The following is a 22,697-nucleotide window of genomic DNA, read 5'->3' as shown; positions in this document are numbered from 1 at the left end:
GAAAGAATAGAAAATTTCTTGAAAACATTATCATCTCATCATTTACACTTATTGTGATGACCATTGGTCATTATCAAGTTATTATCAGAATAAAGTTGAGCAATAAAAAAAGTTGATTAGCTTTGTCATTCAAGATCATAATTATACTGGCAAATTAATTGGCAATTTGAAAGGTTAAATAATGATAGAAACATAATCAATTAATTTTAATTTGATTAGCTGTCAATACTTACCAAACTTTGACCATTTTGAATGTTATTATGTATCGTTGAGGATAAATTGGTTAAATGATTTGATTGATTTGAACCCATTGGATTAACTAATGGTGTTGATGTTGAGGTAGGTTGTTGGTGTATTGTTGGTGGTGGTGGTGTTGGAGTTGCTGGATGACCAATACTTCCCCCTGATCGCCAGTGATTAAGTTGATGACCAGTTTCCATTAATGGACAATTGATACCATTGGTATAAGTGGCTTGACATGAGGATGAATTTGATAAAAGTGGAGCGGTCAATGGATTAGTGGAATCAAGTTTTTCACTTATCATTGTTTCATCTTTCATCATGGTGGTAAGATCACCATTTCGTGATAATGTCTCAGAGCCATTAAAGCCAATATCTAATGAAGAAGAAGGAGAAAAAAGTTCAGTTAATGATCATTAAAACATCATCATCATCATCGTCATCGTCATACTGATATTGATCATTGTCGAATTGATAAAGTTCTGAAAATGATCCAAGTTAAAGATTAGAATTGAGAAAAGAAGCGGGAATTCTGTGTGATTCAAATTATCGAAAAGGAAAAAAAATAAAAACGTCACAATATAAACGCTCAGTCCAAAGAGAATCGTTGACATTTGACTCGAAATTTAGCTGAGAATATGGATCAAAGTTCTGATCCAGTTTACCTTTTGTTCATCTTTACTTATCACCATCTTTTTCCTCCTCATTATTATCAACAATTAATCAATCGTATTACCTGAACTCTAATGTCTTAAAGGTAATTATTTACAATCTATGGCTGTAAGTTAATTCAAATTAACGGTTGACCTACTAAACACAATATCTTAATTCAGAAAGTGTTTTTCAAATTATTCATTTCCCATGAAAAGTAAAAAAAATCATGAAGATGATTATTGTCACCAAAAAAGTTTCCATCACACAATTGATGATTTTAACAATGATAATGATCATGTTGATGGTGAAGTAAAGTTCAATTGTAAGGTGTAACTCATGTAAAAAGTAATTCACCTAATAAAATGTTGATTAAAATTCATTTTTCTCTCCCCCTCCTGGTTAATTGTAATTATATTTAATTCATTAATTAACATGAAGCAAAAATGTTAATGATAATCAAGCCAAAAGCTAAAGATAAATAATAAATAATATTTTCACTTGATTTCCAATGATAAGAATCAAGGGAAGAAGCAAAAATCAGATCCATCATCACCATGAATATATTTCATGATTCATGATATGATTTATATATTAATATATATATTTGTACATGGAAAGCAAAATCCTGAGTGAGCAGCTTAATTGTCATTATACTATTTTGATTATAATCATTATTATGATTTGATGATGATTAAAATATTAATCAATTATTCAATATGATTATCAGGAGGCAAGAAAAGCTGAAATATTCAATTTACCTTTTTTCATCATGAATGAATAACAATGAAAATCATCAGTACCATGATAGTGAATGATGAAAGAATATGAAGAAGAAAAAAATAATACTCAGTGGTTACTGAACTTTTTCATTATTGCTTCCATGATGATGATGACAAAGTTGATGACAAGTTTGCAACAAAAAGTAGTTATCATCATAATAGTGTAAATGGTTGATGATAATAATAGAATGAGAAATTGTCATAATGAGTTCTGAACATTATATACAACATACACTCAGAATATTTCAGGATAAAATATGTTTTCATGGTTTAGGTGAAAAGAAAGAGAGTCAGGATGAGGAAAATATTTCACAATTATCGTTATCATCATCATCATCATCATCATCGTCACCATTTGAAATGCATTAGTTGTGTAAAAGAAAAACAAAAAACATTCAAGAATTAATTTGACAACTTTAATAGACTCTGAATATTATCATGATAATAATAATTCTGGTTCAGGGAGAGCAAGAAGAGAGAGAGAGAGAGAGAGAGAGAGAGAGAATGGAAATGAATACAATCTTTTCTCCTCCCTGATAATATTAATGATAAATTCTGAATTATCAGTTGCTCTTGAGCATTTTCACCCAAAATTCTGAGTAAAATGCTAAATGTATTATTATTTTTTTCTGGTCTAAGGTAAGAGTTTTTTTAAATCTTCTTAATATTTACCAACCAATTACTATTATCTCAATATATTCACAGGGTTTATTTACATTTTTGTTTTTCAACTTTTATCAGAATCATTCAGCTCATTCCCTGTCTCTCCTCCTCTAACTTATTATTAGCATTACTTATCATCATTATGTTTATTGTTATTATATCAGAATTGAATATGAATATCAGGTTTGCTTGAGAAAGTGTAATTTATCAAACGTTTCATGGGTCATTAGATAACCTTCACCATGGGTTGGAATTCACCTCATCCCATCTGAGTAACTTGAATACATATAAAAAGCTTGACCATAAGGTCAGTGCTGAGTTTTCATCAGTTGATTGGCCAGAATTTTGAAACAAAATGTTATTCAAATGGTAATCATCATAATCCATCATAACGATTACCACCATGAATTTCATCATCTCTGAGTGATAAAATGTTCAAGGTTGTTTGAATTTATTTGAATGAATTCTCATTTAGACTCAATTAGATAATTGGAAACATTTATCTCCAATCAATGGAATTCAGAACATTTAAAACAATCATCTTTTCCTAATTAACTGATAATCTAACGGTTGATTAACAGAATTATTCTTCTATCATCAGAATTATCTTCTTGGAATTTTATTCTTTTTATATATCATGATAGAAAGTGAATTCTTGAGCTAATTTGAAACATTCTCAAGAAGTTTGTTTCATTTTTTTCTCATTAACAACTAGAGGTAAAAGATGAGAGAGAGAAAAAGAAATAATTTAATTTTCTTTTCTTTTCTATCCTCACCTCATGTTCAATGAACTTTCACCATGGAATTGAAACAATGTATCTATTAGTTGACAGAGAAACAAAGAAAATACATATTATCCATTATCGTCATCGTCGAGCCAGAACATCTAGTTCGAGGATTAGAACTATTTTATTCTTCACCAAAAAAAAAAAACGAAAACAAAGAATCAAAAAGTAAATCCACAATTTCCAGAGTTCAACTGAAATTCTGAACTATCGTCAGGATGAATATTCTCAAGTGAAGATAATAATTTTTCAATCTTTTCATTGGAAAATATCAGTAAACTCATTTAGTAGAAATATGGAGAAAATCAAATGTGTTACCTTTTGGTGTTCAAGTTCATGAGTGTAGAGAGAAAAAAAAGTTCTGATAATCATGATTCAGAAGATAAATTAATCCCATGACAATCAAAGTGTAAATACTAATGTACAATTTATGTTCAATTAAATTTCGATAAATTTTTCATTCTCAACTTCCAACAGAATCAACATCTTCCCATGTAAACGAATTAAATTTTATGTACTATTTTCCCCTTCCCTTTCTGAAAGATGAACATTGAAACACCCCCAGGGTATTGTACTTTTTTGTTTACCATGCTGCTCTCACTTTCTCACTATCAATGTTATATCATTACAATAAACACAATTGTAATTCAACTGAAACGTTAACTAATAACAACAGCAATCAAATTAATGGAGGATTTGGTTTTACCTTTTAAGAATCAAACAATATTCAGTTAAATATTTCTTCATGGTGAAAACTTTGCTTTTAAAGATAGTCAAGTTTATTAAGGATACGATTTTCAATTGATTTGAATATCAATTAGAAATTGATATTCACTTATTATGAGATGAGAAAAGTTTTCTTTCTATTATCATTTGAAACTGGTTCAGTGTTTTGTTCAGAACTTTAATTCATCATTTCTCATGGAAATTTTGATTCCTATTATCTAATATTAAATTCTGTTGTTGATGTTGGAATTATGTATCATTTAGATAAACATATTGGACAGATTATGGGAGAAGAGGAGGAGACGGAAGAGGGAAAATCTATTATTAGGTTGATATTGTTATCGGTTAATGGATAAGTGATATTAGAGATGTAACTTTCATGTAGATTTCAATTCAGTTTCAATGATTCTGAGAGTAATGGTTATGGTGGTTATAAAGTCACCAGGGTGGTAAATGACCTGAACCAAAGGTATTAATCTGAAGAGCTGTTGAAACAGATTGAAAACTAACACTTTCAGACAGATGTAAGTGATGATGATGATGATGATGGAAATGATGATGAGAGTGGATGAGGAAAAGGAGGAGATGGAGGAGTGAGAGTGGGATTGAGAGAGGCAAGGTGGATGTAAAAAACTAGAAGATGAAGAGTAAGTTTTGGGAAAAAAAGGATTGGTGAAAAAAAGTTTAATAACGATTTAAAAAGAGAGACAGTTAATCCTTTCTGAAAATGATGAGAGATGAAGATGAAGATGAAGATAAGGATGAAAAGTAATTTCTCTAAGTAGAGAAGAGAGAAAATTTTTTAAGCTTCATGATGATCATGATATAAAAGAAGAGTGAAAAACAAGCACACTGAATTCAGGAAGAACATGGATAAAGAACCAATTGAAAAAAAAAGATCTGCTAGTTTCTTAGCATCCACAGGATTATGGATTATCTTTTATTATCTCGATCAACATTATCATGGAGAAAATTGTGAGTCTCCATTCAGTTAGACTTTCTTGCGAAAAATTGTTCTAACGAAAATTTCTAAATTGAACTGAAAATAATAACTAAAAGTTCATTAGTTGGTAATTTACATCAACTTATGATCCAGTGGTTATTAACTGAAACATGATGATAATGATTTATATCAATAGAATTGTGAAAATTTCCAATAGAGATTACAACTTATAATCAGTTAGAAATTCTGGTTGCCATGGCAACGTTTCGAGTTGTTATTTGGAAATTGATAATGATTGCGAATTTCCTTCTATTTTTCCTTCAATGAATTATATACAATTCATGAATTCTGATTCACCAGAATACGTTTAAAGGTTTGGCTTTAGACTTTCGTTTTCAGCGTGAAATATTATCTCACCATCTTCATGATGATTCTCATGATGAAATATAAGAAAGAGATAATGATAAGAAATACTCTTCTTTTCATTTACTTTCAGCTGAAACTTCCTGTTCTCTATGATGATTATTCAGTAATCCTAAAAGGTGGATTTTATCATTTTCTCAAAAGAAAAAAACTAGTTCGTTTTCATGGTGAATGACAGAACTCAAAATATTCCTGGAGGATTCTGAAACATACCTGGAATTATATCAGGACATTTGTCATCTCCATCACCACAGGTACAAACGTCACACACTTCGTCCCCGGCGGGTTTTCGTAGTGGAGTAGTTTGCTTAGGGTCCTTTTCATCACCATTGGAACCTTGAAATTCAACAAAATGGAAAAGTTTAAAACTCAATCAACACCACCAATCCCCATGAACAAACGATTTGATTTGAATCATTCAGATTCAGTAGTAGCCCAAATTTATGGTAACCAATTGAATATAAATGTCAGAAACAATTCTGAATACAATCAATTAACATGAAAATCAATATTGATTAACAGTACAAATTATCATCTGAATAATAATAAATCATTTATCAAGCCAGAAAAATGGTTATCATATTATTTCATGATAATCATCATGAAATAACCAGGAGATGATGAATTAAGATTAAATCAATTTGTCATGAAAGAAACTTAATTTCAAATGGTTACATGTTTATCGTTTTGATCAATTCAAATGTTATTAATGTTTTTTTTTGCTGAAACGTTTCAATTTGTTGATATTTCATGTTTGAATTGATGATGATTACTGTTCATGAACGATAATAAAAAAGTATTCAATTCAATTGAACAATGTCAGGAAAACTATTCAGATAATTGTTATTGTTATTACCCTTCTATTGGATAAGATTATGCATTCAGAATTCTGGTCAGAACTATTATCATGAGTTAGATAACTTTTTAGAATGAAAAATAAATGGTTAAAAAGTCTAAAATTCTGTGATGATTCTGATTTGAAACTATTCTGTAAATAGCCTGAAGCTATCGAGGAGCAAAAGTAAAAGTAATATTGAGACAAACTGATAAAACTGATTCATTTATTTTTCCAAATTTTCTCTCATGGTAAAGTTCTGAGTTCCATATTTATCTCTCACCTGAAACATCAGGTAAATGAGTTGAGTGATTAAGGAGATAATTTCATGGTACATGATTAAAAAAGTTTCTTAAAATATAATTGAATTACTAATATACAAAAGTTTCAAGAATTTAAAGATAAAAAAAAGTTCTGATGTAAAATTTTCCATTCTCAGTTAATATTCATGATAATCTAATTTTGAGTAATATAATAAAGTGTTAATTTGAAAATTTAATAACCTTAATCTCAGTTAATCAAATTCATTGGGAGATTATGATGTAAACCAGTTAATATTTTGATTCAACTGATTAATCAGCTGATTTCTATTCAAATAATCAAGTTGATTGTATGGTTAATCTAATCAACCTGATCTTTATAACTTACAAATCAATTTAATCAATGTTATGGCGATAAAACAATCAAAGTAATTAAGATAATTGAAAGAAATGTAACAATTGACTGATTAGATTTACATCGTTAATCAGCTGATAAACTGATTGAAATACATTTAAATACTAATACAAGATGATAAATGGTTAATGATTAAATTTGCAAATCTATCAGACTAATTAATTGCTTGTAATCTTATCAATTTAAATCACTAATTCTGATGAAGTAAAAAACAAAAGTAATTATAGCAAATAATTGACCATTGCAATGGGAATTATTACAAACTGACCCCCTGATTGACCTTTAAGTAAGTGAAAGAGAGAGAGAGAGGAGTGACCATTACAATGCCATGGTGTTTTCTTGTAATTTATCTTAACATCTAGTGGTCATCAGGGGGTCAATGTTATCAATTGGTTTACCTTTTGTAAGAATAAGATTATAAATTAACCCAAAGAAAAAGTGATTATAACTTCAATTTACCTCAATCTGTGTTACCTTTAACATTTTCACTGGACACACTGACCAACCCACAATCACCACAGTCACAACCACCACCCACCAGTGTGAATGACACCATAGTAACATTAAGGTAATATCAAAGTTTTACTACAGAAAACCAATTGTAACAAAAGTCTAATTACTAATCAGTAAACAATCAATATGAATAATGATGAAAATTAGATAATCAATTGGATATCCAATTAGTAAGAACATTAATCAATTTCAATTACGATTAATTGTTGTGTAAAGATACACAACAATTACTTGCTGTTACCTTGACACCTTGACACCCTTTTTTACCTGAGGAAAATTCAATTTGCTCAAAAGATTATCATGATTCTTGACCATTTATCTTGTATGATACATGTATGTATATAAAAGGAACTACATTAGTTTCAATGTAACTTTTTTACTTTTACCCTGAAATTCATTGAAAAAAAAGGTGAAACTTTGTTTCCTTTTTCTCAGGTGATAAATTTTTCACTAGAATTCATGAAGAACAGAAAAAACTCAACTGAACTGAAATTTTTTTCTCTCTTTGTTGTTCAAATATATCCATAGATTTTTACCTCTCTCTCTCTCTTCTGGGTTACCTGTTAAAACTCATGATGATTTTTTTGTTCCATTTGATTGTTTCATGCATCAATATCATCCCATGGGAATTTGAATATCATGTTATAAATATATCCTAATGGATGCAAATCTAACCTCTTTCCACCTTCTCCTCCTACACTTTTTCCGCCCTAAGAATTTGATAATTTTTTTCTCGTTGTTTTTTTCATAATATGATGTAAATGATGATCATCATCAAGGGTTCAGCTCTCTCATCATCATCTCTCTGAATAATCAAAACCTTCAGGCGAAATATATAACGTTCAGAAGAGTTTTAGAACTTTTTTCCTCTTTCCATCGAATTTTTTTTATATAATCATGATAATATTTGAACTTTTTCTCTTCATCTCTTTTGTATTTCAATTCTCAGGCGAGATTGTTACAGATTCTTTATGGATGATTCTCCCAAATGAACGAAACAGAGAAAGAGAGAGAGAGAGAGAATTTCGAAAAATCATTAGAACTTTTTTTCCTTTTCGAATATTTTTCAATGAATAATGAAAAATAGTTGAAGTAAAAAAACTTCGAATTTGGAGAAAAAAAAATTCATTATTATAATTACTGAATCTAAACTGATAAGAGATTAAATTTAGTTTAATTAACAAGAAAGTCTCATGACTTTTTCCATGTTGATGATGAAACCGGAAATTTAAGTATCTTCTTCATTCAAGATTCATGGACAATGAACAAAATGATAAGAACTATTTTCGGTGATGATAATTTCTTATTCAAACACTATCATCACCATCATCACCCTCATAATCATCAGCAATGCAATAATTATAATTTAATTTTTTCCAGTTGAAAAGTTAAGATAAACTTTCACTATTTCCGTTTTCATTTCGTTGGTAACTTCCGTTTCCATATCAAGTAATAAAAAAAAAGATACAGTTACCATATAGTAGTTATCATAGTATTCATAATCTATCATAAGTGAACAACAATTAACCCAATTGGATTTGATTCTAACACGATTAAAGGTATTCTATTTATTGGATTATAAAGTTGAGTAGCAATCAGATTTATCAGAATTTTGTCAACAATCAATCTATAAATTCACTTGAAATTCATCATCATGTATTTATCATGAATCATTATAATCTATTTTTCCATCTAACAAAGTATAATTCATATTCTGAGATCCATGAGGAATCAATTCAATCAATTCTGATTCAAACAGGCAACAAAAAAGGTAAATTGAAATGATTGTTTTCCAATCATTGGAAACAACAATTTACAAACTAACAGCAATCAATGATAATCAATTGTGACATGAAACCAATAATCATGATTACAAATAATTAGGTTAATTTGTATTACCATTTAAACTGATAATTGTTAATGGTTATTAATATTATTGATATTGATTAGTTTTTTTTTCAAAGGGATATTAATTGCTGTTACTTTGTTAATTGTTACTGATGTAATATCAGTAATATTAATCGACAATTTAAATCAATTGGTCAAGGATAATTATTAGCTATTAATAGATTTATATTATCAGTGTGCTAACCTAAATCCAATAGTAATTGTTGTTAATTATATTTATGGGAATTTGATTGTTTCATCTATTCATTGATAATTGTAACAATTTACAATCGCCATTGACTTGATACTGATTGTTAATATCTTAACTATTGAATTGTAATCAACTTGATTGACTTTGATTATATTGACTGGAACTCAACTGTTTAAGTTTAAGAGTTTAATTTGAGTTCTGATTGAGTTTTTCATGTTAATTGTTTGTAGTTTTTAAGTTTTATTTTGGTTAATTAGTGAAAGTTTTTACCTTGATGTTTTCGTATCCTTGGTGATGATGGACACAATTTAAGGATCATGATGATCAATAAGGCAAGAACCACAATTATGGTCACAACGGTGATTAAGATAAGGAGGAAAGGTGAAGCGGTCAACTGCCAAACTTGACCTTTACTGGTTCGATTGGCCGATTCGGGAAGAGAAAGGGTTGTCCCTGAAAGAGTTTCTGGTTGACTTTGCCCCTTGGAATTGACAGAGTAAATTTTCAAGGTAAACTGAGTACCTGGTGGAAGACCTTTGGCAGTAAATGAAGGCCAGTTAGTAGAAATGTTGGCCTTAAGGTCAACGGGAAAATATGAATCATAAACTTCCATAATATAATGTTGCATGAGTCCACCGTCATAACCTTCGGTACAATCGACTCGAAGTGAATCTTCACTTGAATTAACTAGGGAACAATTTTTCAATGGATCGGGTGGACCAGCGGGTATCACAGTGAACACACAGGGCTCCGATTGTGAGCCCACTGAATTTTTGCCCCAACAAAATAAAGTCCCATAATCATATTCCGTTTTGGGTACATAGGTAACTATGGATGAGGCACCGTCCGATGAATGATTGGTCAGTTCAATGTTTTCATTTGAATTATTGAAAGACCAGGCAAACGTTACATCAGGTGGATCGGCTTCCAGGTCACATTTAATTTTAACCGATTCCATTCTTGCTGCACCATAAAGGGCTTTCTGTCGCTCTTTACAAACAGGAGAAAATTGTACCCGAAGGTGAACCGCATTAGATTCACCCTCTCCCTCCGAGTTAAGAGCGGTACATGTGTACCTACCTCGATTGACACGTTGAACCTTTTGCAGTACCAACGATTGATTGGAGACAATAATTCCCGCTGAGGTGTTTGTATGCAATTCTTTGCCCTCAAACCACCAGCGAATCTCGGAAACTTTTGGATTTGATCTAATGATACACTCGAAGTAAACATCGTTACCCGCTTGGATGTGCGAATGTCGAAGTTTATTTCCCAATCGAAGAGACAATTGTGGGACATCTTTACCATTCAAATAGAAAGAAAAAAAAACACAATCAGATCGAACTTGACACTTTCGAAAATGTTTCGAAAAAAGATAGACCAAATTCGAAACTTTGAATTCGATTTAAACTTTTTCATTTTCTCCTTTCAATCAATTATCATCTCGAACTAATTTTAAACTAATCTTTTTCCCGCTCAACCATTTTCTCCAAACTGATTTGATAGATTACAAAGTAATTCAGTTTTAAATTGTTGATAAAAAATCAGTTTCTTTTACAACGATTATTAGCTTAATCATAACCAGCTCATTTAATTTGGATCATGATGATAACAATTTAATAGCCAATTTAATGTTAATTTAATAATAAACGTAAAGGATCATCATATATCTCTTGCTTAATCTAGTTAGTGAATTAACTTTATCACCCTGATTGTTATCCCTAATTGTGTTGGATAAGATTGAAATTTAAAGATTAAATTGTTGATTAAAGAAAACTGTTAATAAAAAGTTAATTTGATCATGTCACTATTGGCTAATTGTTATTGATTACCTAATTCAAATTTGTTGAAACAAAAAAAAAGTTGAAATGAAAAAGTGATTAACAGTTAATCAGTTTACAATTAAATTTGATTACTCTAAGTACGTTAGTTGTAAAGGGAGAAAAAAAGTTCATTCTCAACAATATAATTAACATGATGATCAATTAATTAGATATAAAGTTAATCACTTTCATCATCATAATCAATTCATGACTAATTAACTTTCGAATGTGAGTGAACTCGATTTGAAGGCAAATTTTTTCCGAAAAGTTCTAAGGTTAATGATAAAGAAGATGAGACGAAACTCTTTGTGAAAGGTCAAAGTTAACATTCAGTTAATGTCCAGTAACTTACAGTGAATGGTCAGTTTCCAACTATCCTCAATAGCACTTGAAGGTATCAATGGATTCTCAGCTCGACAAAATAAATGTTTACCAGTATCATCGGCACTTGGCTTAAAGGTCAGTATACTGGTCGTTATGTTGCCATCGGCAGAATGTTTTTCCCGTGTCTTTTTTAATCGAGTTGTCCCTAAATACCAGTTAATTGTTGGCGCTGGACGGGAACCAGCGGTTTGACAGGTCACCTCACTTGGTTTTCCCGAGGAAAAGGCTTTATTATCACCTTGAATTCTAACCAAAAGCGGGCGGACTATTCAGGCCAAGCGAGATTTGGACACCAAGAAGGACGAAACAAAAAAAACAAAGTTTTCATTTAGTTAATTTGATTCAATGGTCACTCTTTTTATTAGTAAATTGTATTGCATTTAAAATTAATCTCTCTCTCTCTCTCTCTCTCTCTCTCTCTCTCACTTTGTGGTAAAAATAATTAATGAATTATCATTTTGGTAACAATTTAGTTACAGTCTATTATTTTCAGATAATCGTAGGTACAAATTGTTGAGGGGCAAACAAAAACCATTCGAGGTCAAAGGCGATCAGACTGACCTTTAGGAGGCGGTCAAGGTTACGCCTCATAAATTTTCATATACGATTTTCAGGAAAACTTTAAATGATCATTTTTTTTTCAGGTCAGTTTCATGTATCTCTAGTAATAGGTGAGGTCAGATCACTATTAACATTTGGTTATTGTATAGATTGTAATTAAATTGTTTGTTAACTTTCTGATCATTTGATAAGCAAAATGAAAAAAAAATTAATTGTTTCGTTAATTGTTAACAATCAGTCAAAGTCTAATTTACAGGTAAGCAAAGTAAAAAAAGTTACTCTCGATTAATCAATATTAAGATAGACACCAATGTTAACTAATATTGATAATAATCTACTTGAGATTAAGATGATTTATCTAATCATGTTTATCTTGATTAAGTTGTTTAAATGATGATTTATATAATTAAATTGTAACAATTAACATAGAGTTGAGTAAAATATTGGGTTTGGTTGTTTACTTTAATCACCTAACTCATTGTTGAGCAATTAATTAATTGTTTACCATTAATCTTAATGCTTTGGTAGATTCAAATGATTATGGAAATATTTTTACAACTAAATTAAAAATGTTTAATCAATAAAATCAGAGCAATTAACTATTGAAGTTTAATTTGATTGTTTTTGTTGATTTTTTTTTTCATTCTTTTCTTCACCAAAAATTTGATTGACTTTGAATTTCTGAATGCGGAAATGGATTTAATTAGATTAACTTTTAATTTTCTTGGTCGTAAGTTGATTTAATTGTCACTTTGTCATATTAACTTAAGAATATTAGTACAAACAATCAACAACAATTAACTAACAACAGTTAAATCTTATTACAAGTTTATTCCAATGGAAAATTGTTTACTTTGAGATTTTTATTTTCTCCCTTTAACATATTAACTTATCATGGACATGATATGAAATGTTCATTGACCTGAATTTCATACACCAAGAATTATATTGATGCCTTAAGATGATGATATGGATGACAAAATGGTTAGTTGATTGTTTACAATTAGTGAAGGCTAAAAGTTCAATCAGAGTGGACAAGAGAGAGAAAGAGAGAGAGAGAGAGAGTCAATATCATGAGATGAAAGTAAGATGATGAGGATGAGGATGAGGATGAAAAGGGTTTGTCTTCATATACATCAAGGTGAAAGATGTTGTTACTTTCTCATCGGATTAAGGTAATCAATTACTGAGAAGCTCAGAGTAAAGTGGGAGTTAGAATGAAGGTTCGGTGAGTATTCCAAAGAGGTATTAGTATGTGTATTAAGCTTAACACTAGGCAATAGTTTCTTATAGTGAACATAAGGATTATCAAGAAGATGAAAGAGGAGAGAAAGAGAGAGAGATGAAGATGAAGAAGATTGAAGATGATGATGAGAATCGAAAATCTTATATATAAGGAGAAAGATGCTATTTCTCACCTTCTCTCTTTTGCTTTTTGTCATCATTATCATACATTCTCTTTCTCTCTCACAATCATCTTCATCTTTACCCTGAAAACTGATGATGTAAACAAGAAATTCTGGCAAAAAGCAATTCAGTTTCCTCTACGATAACAATAATAATAAACTACTATTTCTCTTCTTTGTACTGAGAAAACCCCTTATAAACAACGAGAAACTACCAGTTTCTAGTTAATCTTTTTCTCCGTAAGCTGTTCACCTTTACCCTCTTGACTTTCACTAAGATGAAAGAGAGAGAAGGGATTGAAATTGTTCATCCTCATCCTCGATTGTAAGTTACATCGATAGCATCGTGGTAAATTGGATTTACTAAGGTATTTAAGCAAAACGAAAATAACAACAACAACAACAACGAAAAAAACTTCAAACGAAGTGAAATGTTTGTTGTTTCAATCTAATCCATTGGGAGGATAAAAGGTATATAAGAGTTTAGGAAAAGTGGGAGGGATAAGATGAGAGAGAAGATAAACTTTTGGGAGGTCTAACAAGATGATGGAGATGAAGATGATGAGGATGATTGGATATGCTTCAATTAGATTAGAATAGGTAGAAATGGTTTTGGATGCGAAACAAAAGTTTGACCATCAACTCTCAATGATGATCTATGAGGAAACAAAAAGTTCTGATGTTACCATGAAAACTAATCAGGATTTCATCATATTTCATCATTAACACGTGAACAATTGACTGATCATCTTGTTAAACATTTAAGCTGAATTATGTGTGTGACAATTAGCATGGTAATTAAGTGTAAATAATTTAACTATTACTTTAAGTTGTCAGATTATGGGAATAATAATAAATTTAATTCAGTAAAATTGATTGGGAAAATTTGTAAGAAAAAAGTTATCATGATTTACTGAATAAGGAAATTATTACGTTAACTGAATTAAAATTGATTTCTAATCCGAGAAACAAATTAATCCCCAATAATTTAGGTGACAATTTATTACTCACTTTTAACACTAAACTTGAAGCCCATTTTTTGCATGTTAATTATGATTTATAATCACAACGTTAATTGCTTACAATTAGTAATTTGGTGATAAATTAAAAAAAAACTAATTGACCAACGAAAGTTTAAAAACTTTCAATATATTAACTGGACATTCAATTGATATTATCAAGACCAATCACCATGAAAATGTAATGATAATAATGATTAACAATAATTCAAGTTAATCATGATATTAAAACAATAATAATCATCAATGAGAGATATAAAAAAAATCATCAACCATTGGTCAGTAGATGATAATTATTAACCATCATCATTAACCTGGACTAAAAGAGTGACCCTAAACCTGATTATCCGATAAAATGAATTACCATGTACATGAAATGAAGAGAGAGAGAGAGAAAAGTTCGAGAACAATGAAAATGAACTAATCATTATCATGATGAAGGCGGTGGGTGATATTGAGGCTACATGATGAAGATGGTGAGAGTAATATGAAAAAAAAGGTTACTGTTATTTAGATGAAAAGAGGAAGATAAAATAATGAAGATAATGATAGTAGACACGAAGATTAATAATTTGCATTCACAATGTCACCATTGAAGGTGATGGTGGTGGTGGTGAATGAGGAGGAAAAGGAGGAGGAAGAAGAGGAGGAGATGATGAAAAAAGAAGAGAAAATATTTTCGTTGAAAGAATAAGTTTTTTTTATTCTCTTTTTCCTTTTGTATTTCAAGTTACCTGAGCGTGCACTGAATCCATCATTAACCAATTTCCACCATGATAGACCCACCGAGAGGGAGACTCAACACACACACACACACACACAAATATACACACTTACATACACACATGCACTCACCAAGACACATATTCACACATCTAAATGACACCCAATAGTAATGAACAATTTCATTGAATATTTTTTTTTCACCACCTTCCATATATACACATTACCTTTCACCCACATGGTAATAATAATGGTATATATAAGTGGGTGGGGTGGGTAAGATTGATATACAAATTCCACTTCTGAATTATATTATTACGCTTCAAATGATCAACATAATATCATCAAAATCATCCACTTGCTCCTAATACTTTTGTTTCAACATCAACAAGATGAAACATCATGTTAATCATCATGTGTTTGAGTCTTGGTGTTGATGATGATGATGGTGGTGGTGGTGGTTGTGGAGTGTGTGATGTTTATTGTGATGCTTTGGATAAAGTTGACAGTGGGAAGTAAATTTAATCAGCTAATCAACAATTAGGATAATTGTAAATCTAGAGATAAATGTGTGTATGCTCACTAGTTTACAGGGAATTTTCATTTATCGAACTGAGTAAAAAAAAAGTTCTAATACTAAGTGTAAATAAATCACCTTCGGATTGATGAAATTTCATGGGGCTTTCATGATCATTTCTATTAAATTAGTATAACATAATTTTCGCTACATTTTTACTAGATTGATTCTAATGGGTTCGAGATGTTTTTTGTTTGGTTCTAAAAAATTTTCAAGAACCTCTGAACATTTGTGATAAAAAATCTCGAAATGATTAGTAGGTGTATTATCGTTATTATCATGATGAAATCTTAGTGTTTCATGTTTATGTTCAATTTCAGTGATAAATCAAGATTAGTTGCTGGGAGGTTGTTAAAGTAATAAGTTCTGATTCTTTGGTGTAAATATTGATTATATAATGGAGATTATTTATCAGCTGATGGGAGCTAAGATTCATTAGTTTCATTTTTTTGATTGAAATTCATGATGATTTGATTTAAAAGAGAAAAATTTATGAATATTTCTATTTACCTTGATTCAGTAAAGAACCAGAATTCTGGTAAAGACAATTAATGTTCTGTTTCATGGGAAAATTTCAGAAAAAAGGAAGAGGAAAGAGAGTAAAGAGAGTAAAGGGAGAGATTATCTCTCATGAAGTAACATTTTCATGGAGAAAATGTTTTGAAATTGTATTTTATTCTTTGATGACTTGATATGCATTCTGATGGATTTCCAATAATTCTGATACATTCTGATAGGAATATATACCTTAGAATATGAGAACATGAAGATCGAGAAAGAACAAAATATTTTCCAATTGTTTTCTTTTCCATTCTTTTCACAATCTCTCATGAGCATTCAGATAAATATTATTATTATTACATATATACAACATGATGATCATGATGTGATCAGAATGTTCAATTGAGATTCAATTCTTGTTAAGTTCAATTCTTACGTGAAGATGTGAGTGTGTGGGAGAAAGAGAGAGAGAGAGAAAGTTTATTGGAATCAGAATCAATTCTCTGATAACATTTATCATGCACTTGAAAAATCAGATGAAAAAAGTTTTCAACAATTTCCACTTCCTCTTCAATTCTCAGTTTCATTTCCACCCATGAAAATCCAAGAACTGACCTGAAACTCATTGATTATATCGCTAAAAAATAGGAATCAACTATTGTGATTTATTTTATTTCCTTACAATTTTCAGTCAACATATTACATGATTCAATTAGTTAATTGTATTGGAACTTTTTTCCTTCATGGTAAATTATTTCAAATTTTTATCTCATTACTTTGATTGTAAATGATTTCAATTGATTGATTCAAATGATTTGTGAAAAAAAACTTTCTCTTCCTTTTCAAATTGTAATAATAATTTCCAATCATTAAGACATCACCATGATGATATTAATAATAAGGTAATTAGTCAATTGATTTACACTCTCGTCTTACAAGTTATTATTGATGATTTACTCTAATTATCACACTTTTATCATGATTGTTACTGAATAGTTTCAAAAAATAATAGACAAGATAATGAGATGTAAGTGATTAGGTAAAACAATTGGATAACATGAAAAAAGGCGATAACATCAATTGTGATGTTACTTTAGCAATAGTATTGATCATCATCAATCCACTTCAATTTTGATTGACCATATAATCAAAATCATTGATTGTGATGAAGATGAAGATGAAGATGATCAAGATGATAAAAGTTCTATGGGTTAATCTGAGCAACTTTTCCCCTTCTTCTCTTCAAGTTGAATGAAATAAGATTTTCTCAGAATCTCAAGTTCTGTGATCTCTATTTTTTCACCCAAAGACATTTGGATAAATAAAAGGACGATGAAAAGCTGAGAAAGAGAGAATCGGAGAGAGAGAGAGAGCGAGAGAGAGAGAGAGAGAGAGAGAGAGAGAGAGAGATAAACTTGAATAAAGAGTAATAATTTTCAGGGTAAGGCGATTGAAACTCAACTTGAGACTTTGTAGTTGGAAATTGTTAGTAGTTGTGATCGAGAGTAGCATTTGCAAACCCATGATTATCATGATGATGAGATGATGATAAAACCGTTATTCCTTAATCATCATGCTAACCAAGTTCATTGTTAACTTTGAGTGGGAGTTGTAACAATGTTACAAATTCTGATGGTCAATCAAGGTAAATAAACTCATATAATGATAACAATCGTAAAAATTTACTTTTATCATTTAATCAATAAAACAACAATAATAATATGTGATGAAAAAAAACTGACCAGTAGTTCAGGGTTATGATAATGTCTGAGCAATTAACCCAACATAATATAATAAACACACCAGACAAAGTTCAGTAAATGTCCAGAAAATGAAGCAAAAAATTATGACACAATTAAGTTAGTCAAATATATAAATTATCTTGTTACAATTAATTGATAACTGACAAATTCATGAGACTTATACACCAAATGACTCATACTTACAGGTACAGTTATTGATGATTAGACTGATTTTTCATCATCTTATTATGTAAACATATCATCATCATCATCATCATCATTGATTTAATGATCAAACAAATAAGGATCAATGGATGAGTAAAATAAAGGTTAAACTTTATATTGAAATATTATCATAATCTATTGAAACTGTTTCACATCATCATCATCTGTATCATGATCATCACCATGATCATGTTATTGAACTTTTTTCAGTCTGTTACATTGTGTAATATATATCAAAAGATTCAGGATGATTGATGCAAAAATTGATGTTTCCATATAATAATAATATAAGGAAGATGGAAAGAAAAAAATTTCCTCAAGATCATCATCATATCCATGAAGATGAGTAAGGTTATATTCTGACAATGATGAGTTCAAAAGATGAACCTTTTTTTATCATCAGGAAATTATGATGATAATAATGATAAAGACGACGTTAAGTTGTTAGGGAAAATGACCAATGTCCATTGGAGATAAGGTGATAAAGATATTGATACAAGAGAGACAATCTTTTGACTCTCTCTCTCTCTCTCTCTCTCTCTCTCTCTCTCTCTCTCTCTCTTGTTTATATCATTTTCAATCACCAAATAATCATCTCATAGGTATCATCATCATCTTCATGATACTTAAGGTTGACTGAATCGCTGAAAATTCAAGCTATAGATGAAATTGTCTCTGTCCAAGTGGATAACATGAGATAATATAAGAGTATCTGAAAAAAAGTTCTGGATCATGGACAGAATCATCATCAGAAATCATGGTTGAAACATTGTATCTACGTTACCTTGAGCTTTCAAATCTGATAGAAAAATTTGAAAGCAAAAAGAGATGTTATTATTTTTATAAAAAAAAAGATAACTTTTCATCATCATTTCCGTTTCCTGTTTACATTAACGTTCATATTAAACTTTGGAAAACAACAACAAAAAAAGTTTTCAAAGTGTCACAAATGTACAAAAATAATAATAACAATATAACCAAACAAATTTATAATAGTACATATCAATAAGTTGGTATATTATTAACCATTTACAGTTACGATTTGTTAATTGTTGATTGATATTATCAATAGCATTTGAATGGGTTCCAATATAAATTACATGTAACTTGAAATTATCATGATGATGATAATAAAAGATGAGGATGATAAAGATAACAAGTAAGAAAACAAGGATTTGCTTGTGTCTTTCTCTTATTTCTTGGGTTCATCTTCACCAATGATTGGGATCATGATTGATGATTCCCATGGAAGAGGAAGATGATCCTTTTTTTTCCTATCAACCATCTTCATCTTCATCTTCATCTTTATCATTATGATTATCATGAACATCATTATCTTCACCATCACCATAGACCAACAACTCGAAATAAACAAACAGATGAAAAAAAAAACTTCACACTCACAAGAAAAGTCAATGTTAAAGTGACATAAAGTAAACAGTTTACTTAATGAACACTTTCTGTCTTTGATATTTTTTTCATCATCATCTTCATCATGTAATCACCATCACCATCACCATCAACAACAGCAACATTTCATCATCAATGAAAACTGAAACTGGGAGGGACATTGAGGGCATGATGATGGATCCATTTTTGAAACATGATAATTCATTAAAACCAACTGACAGTTAAACATAAACATAGACCATGATGATGATGATTATGATAGTAATTGATTATTCAGATGATTCATCTTAAAGTTAATCACAATTTAAAGTTTCTCCTTCTTGTTGAACATTTAATAAGTATATTTACCTGAGATTATCATGCAAACAATATGATTAAAACGTTAACACCAACATGATATCAGATTGTTCATTGGATAACAATTGAAAATAATAATACTCAAAGTAATCAAATTTTTCTGTTGCATTATAATGAAAAAGTTAATTGTTACCTGGAAAATTAGACATTGATTACGATTGATAATCAAATTTAAATGGACAGTAATTTACATTATAACTAAGAAACCTAAGAATCAAACATGATTAACCAAAACAATTAACCGATTGTTATTACAACAATAAGATAAAACTAATCCAGTTACAAATTGAACAATCAATTGATTGGTTTTATTTCATTGAGAAAATTAATCAAATCAAAGTAAATTGTTGTTATTAACAAATGATTGTGATTCATGATTATGATATCACGCTAGAGTCATTAAAGTTAATCATGATTAGAGGCGTGGGTTTTTTGATATATATAAATATAAACAATTTAAATTGATTGTTATTATATTATTAACATGATACAGAAAAATATAAAACAAAAAATAAAACTTTTATCATTACGATTAACAATCAATGAACAATCAAAAAGGTGAGATTAAAGTGGGAGAGGTAATTACATCCTCATCATTTAAAAGCTTCAATCATCATGTTAATCAACAATTTAATCAAAATCAAAGCTCTCAAATTACAATCATCATATTTTCATCTAATCAAGAGATTATCAGAATGAGATAATCATTATGAAATCTACCTTAAAGGTAACCTTGATAAAGATGAAATTTATCATCTTCATCTTGATCAGAATTTGTATCTTTTCAGTTTCTCTGTTTTTCTGCTAATTTCTCATCAAATTGATTAAAAGGAAACTCAATCAAACTACCAACAATTAAGATTATTAACCATGAAAAAAGAAATGGTAACAGAGCATAAAGATTGAGATTCATATGGTTTACCTGTTCAGAAGTGAATTTACCAAGGTGGGTATCAATTAACTCTCCCATTGAATATCAAGACTAAGAAGCAAAAATTATGTAACATGAAATTACAGGTAAGCGAAACGAGAGAGAGAGAGAGAGAAAAGTGATAATAATGATGACCATAACGAAAATTTGACCACTGACCACTACTGTTTACCATCAACTTTTTGTTGCAATAAATTGAAGCTCAATAATTTGACCTTTAGCCAGATAAATATATGAACTCTGGTGGGTCAATTGGCTGTTGGATTCGTAGACACAAATCAACACCAAGATGTAATTAACAAGGTTATCATTAAGTTTCGGTAAAGTGACCTGATAATAATAATCATCTGGTCATCAAAAGGTCACCCATTTTCTTGGCAATCATAGATGTAATATATGATTTGTTGTCAATCATTTCTAGTAAATTAAACTGTGTCAAAGTTTCATGACCTAAATTCAATAATTATCATCCATTGGTAATCATGAGAAGTTTTTTTTTCATCTTTCAAATTGTATTAATAAATTGCTTGCAAATTGTTTAAATTGTTTCCTTAATCACAGACAATCAAAAGTAACACCAAGAAGGAGCTTATTGATAATACCAATTATGTTGGTGATTAATTAGTAACATTTATCATTCTGGTTAATGTTTCATGATATAAAATTGAACCAATTCAGGGGAGAAAAAGTTCAAGTCGACAATTGAAATAATAATATAACATTGGAACCGGAAAATCAGATATCATTAGAAGAGTAAAAGTTTCAAATTGTATCAGCTGATTGAGATTCTGTTAATTTTCATGATAATGAATAGTTTTCAATTCTCAACTTTCATGAGGATTTCAAAGTTTTACTCTTTTTCTTAGCATCATCTTAATCTTAAGCAATTTTCTTTACTTTAATCCTATTACTTGGAATCCCCTGGATTCAGATGATACCTTTGCCATGTACAATTCAATTTCAACTGAATTTAACTTTTTCTTCATCTTCCTTAAACATTTATCATCTTAATTATCCTGCTAATTTATATTATCTCATTTTAACATCATCATGATGTTCAATGATTAAACTTGAGATTATCAGGTGAATGAGATAATGTCAATTTCTGAAAACTTTTCATCATATTGAATAAATCATTTTCTCATCTTTTTCATGGAAACTCAAAATTCATTCAATTTGTTTTGTATATTAACTGATTATTTTATCATTATCATGACAAAATTTCATGATAATCAGGGTAAAGGTGAATAAGAGGAAAATTATTATCAAGAAACAAACATGGTGAAGGTTCAGTCAACATATTGAACCAGAATTTCAGTACAGTATTCTTGAGAGTAAATGAAACATTAACTGAATTATCATGTTACAGATGAAGATGAGGATGATAAGCATGATGATAAAGTGAAAGGTGAAAAAAATAACCTCAAATGATCAGAGAAACATAATTTTGCTTTTATCCTTTGGAAATCATAGTGAGAGTGAAAAAAAGTTCATAATGAAAATGAACTTTTTTTTGTTCAGAAGAGTAAAAAAAAAATCTCCACCATGATATTAGAAATTGTTAATTTGAGACTATTTTTCATGGTAAAAAAATGAAAAGTGTTACTTATTATGTATTATTTATCGTAGGGAGATTATCATGCTAATGATGATTATATGTAAGTGATAATATGAATTCATGATAACTGAATAATAACATTGATA

The 22,697-nt window shown here is 29.6% G+C and overlaps 1 protein-coding gene across 3 annotated transcripts in view; it reads right to left on the bottom strand.

The window, feature by feature from the left end:
* Positions 1-22,697, bottom strand: part of LOC128388930 (protein turtle homolog B-like) — an 81,639-nt gene that overhangs the window by 8,447 nt on the left and 50,495 nt on the right. For all 3 annotated transcript variants that reach the window (XR_008325375.1, XM_053348402.1, XM_053348401.1), the window contains exons 4-7: positions 11,510-11,806; positions 9,605-10,633; positions 5,427-5,549; positions 234-616 (exon numbers count right to left, since the gene is read on the bottom strand). Coding sequence is in view for 2 of the 3 variants with exons in the window: in XM_053348402.1 (XP_053204377.1) it covers positions 234-616; positions 5,427-5,549; positions 9,605-10,633; positions 11,510-11,806 (1,832 nt within the window). In the remaining variant the exon portion in view is untranslated. The remainder of the gene's footprint in view (positions 1-233; positions 617-5,426; positions 5,550-9,604; positions 10,634-11,509; positions 11,807-22,697) is intronic.

The sequence above is a fragment of the Panonychus citri genome, unplaced genomic scaffold, assembly GCF_014898815.1.
Source record: "Panonychus citri isolate SS breed McGregor unplaced genomic scaffold, ASM1489881v1 Contig00104, whole genome shotgun sequence".
Taxonomy (NCBI): Eukaryota; Metazoa; Arthropoda; class Arachnida; order Trombidiformes; family Tetranychidae; genus Panonychus; species Panonychus citri.
This window is presented reverse-complemented; position numbering and strand designations above follow the sequence as displayed.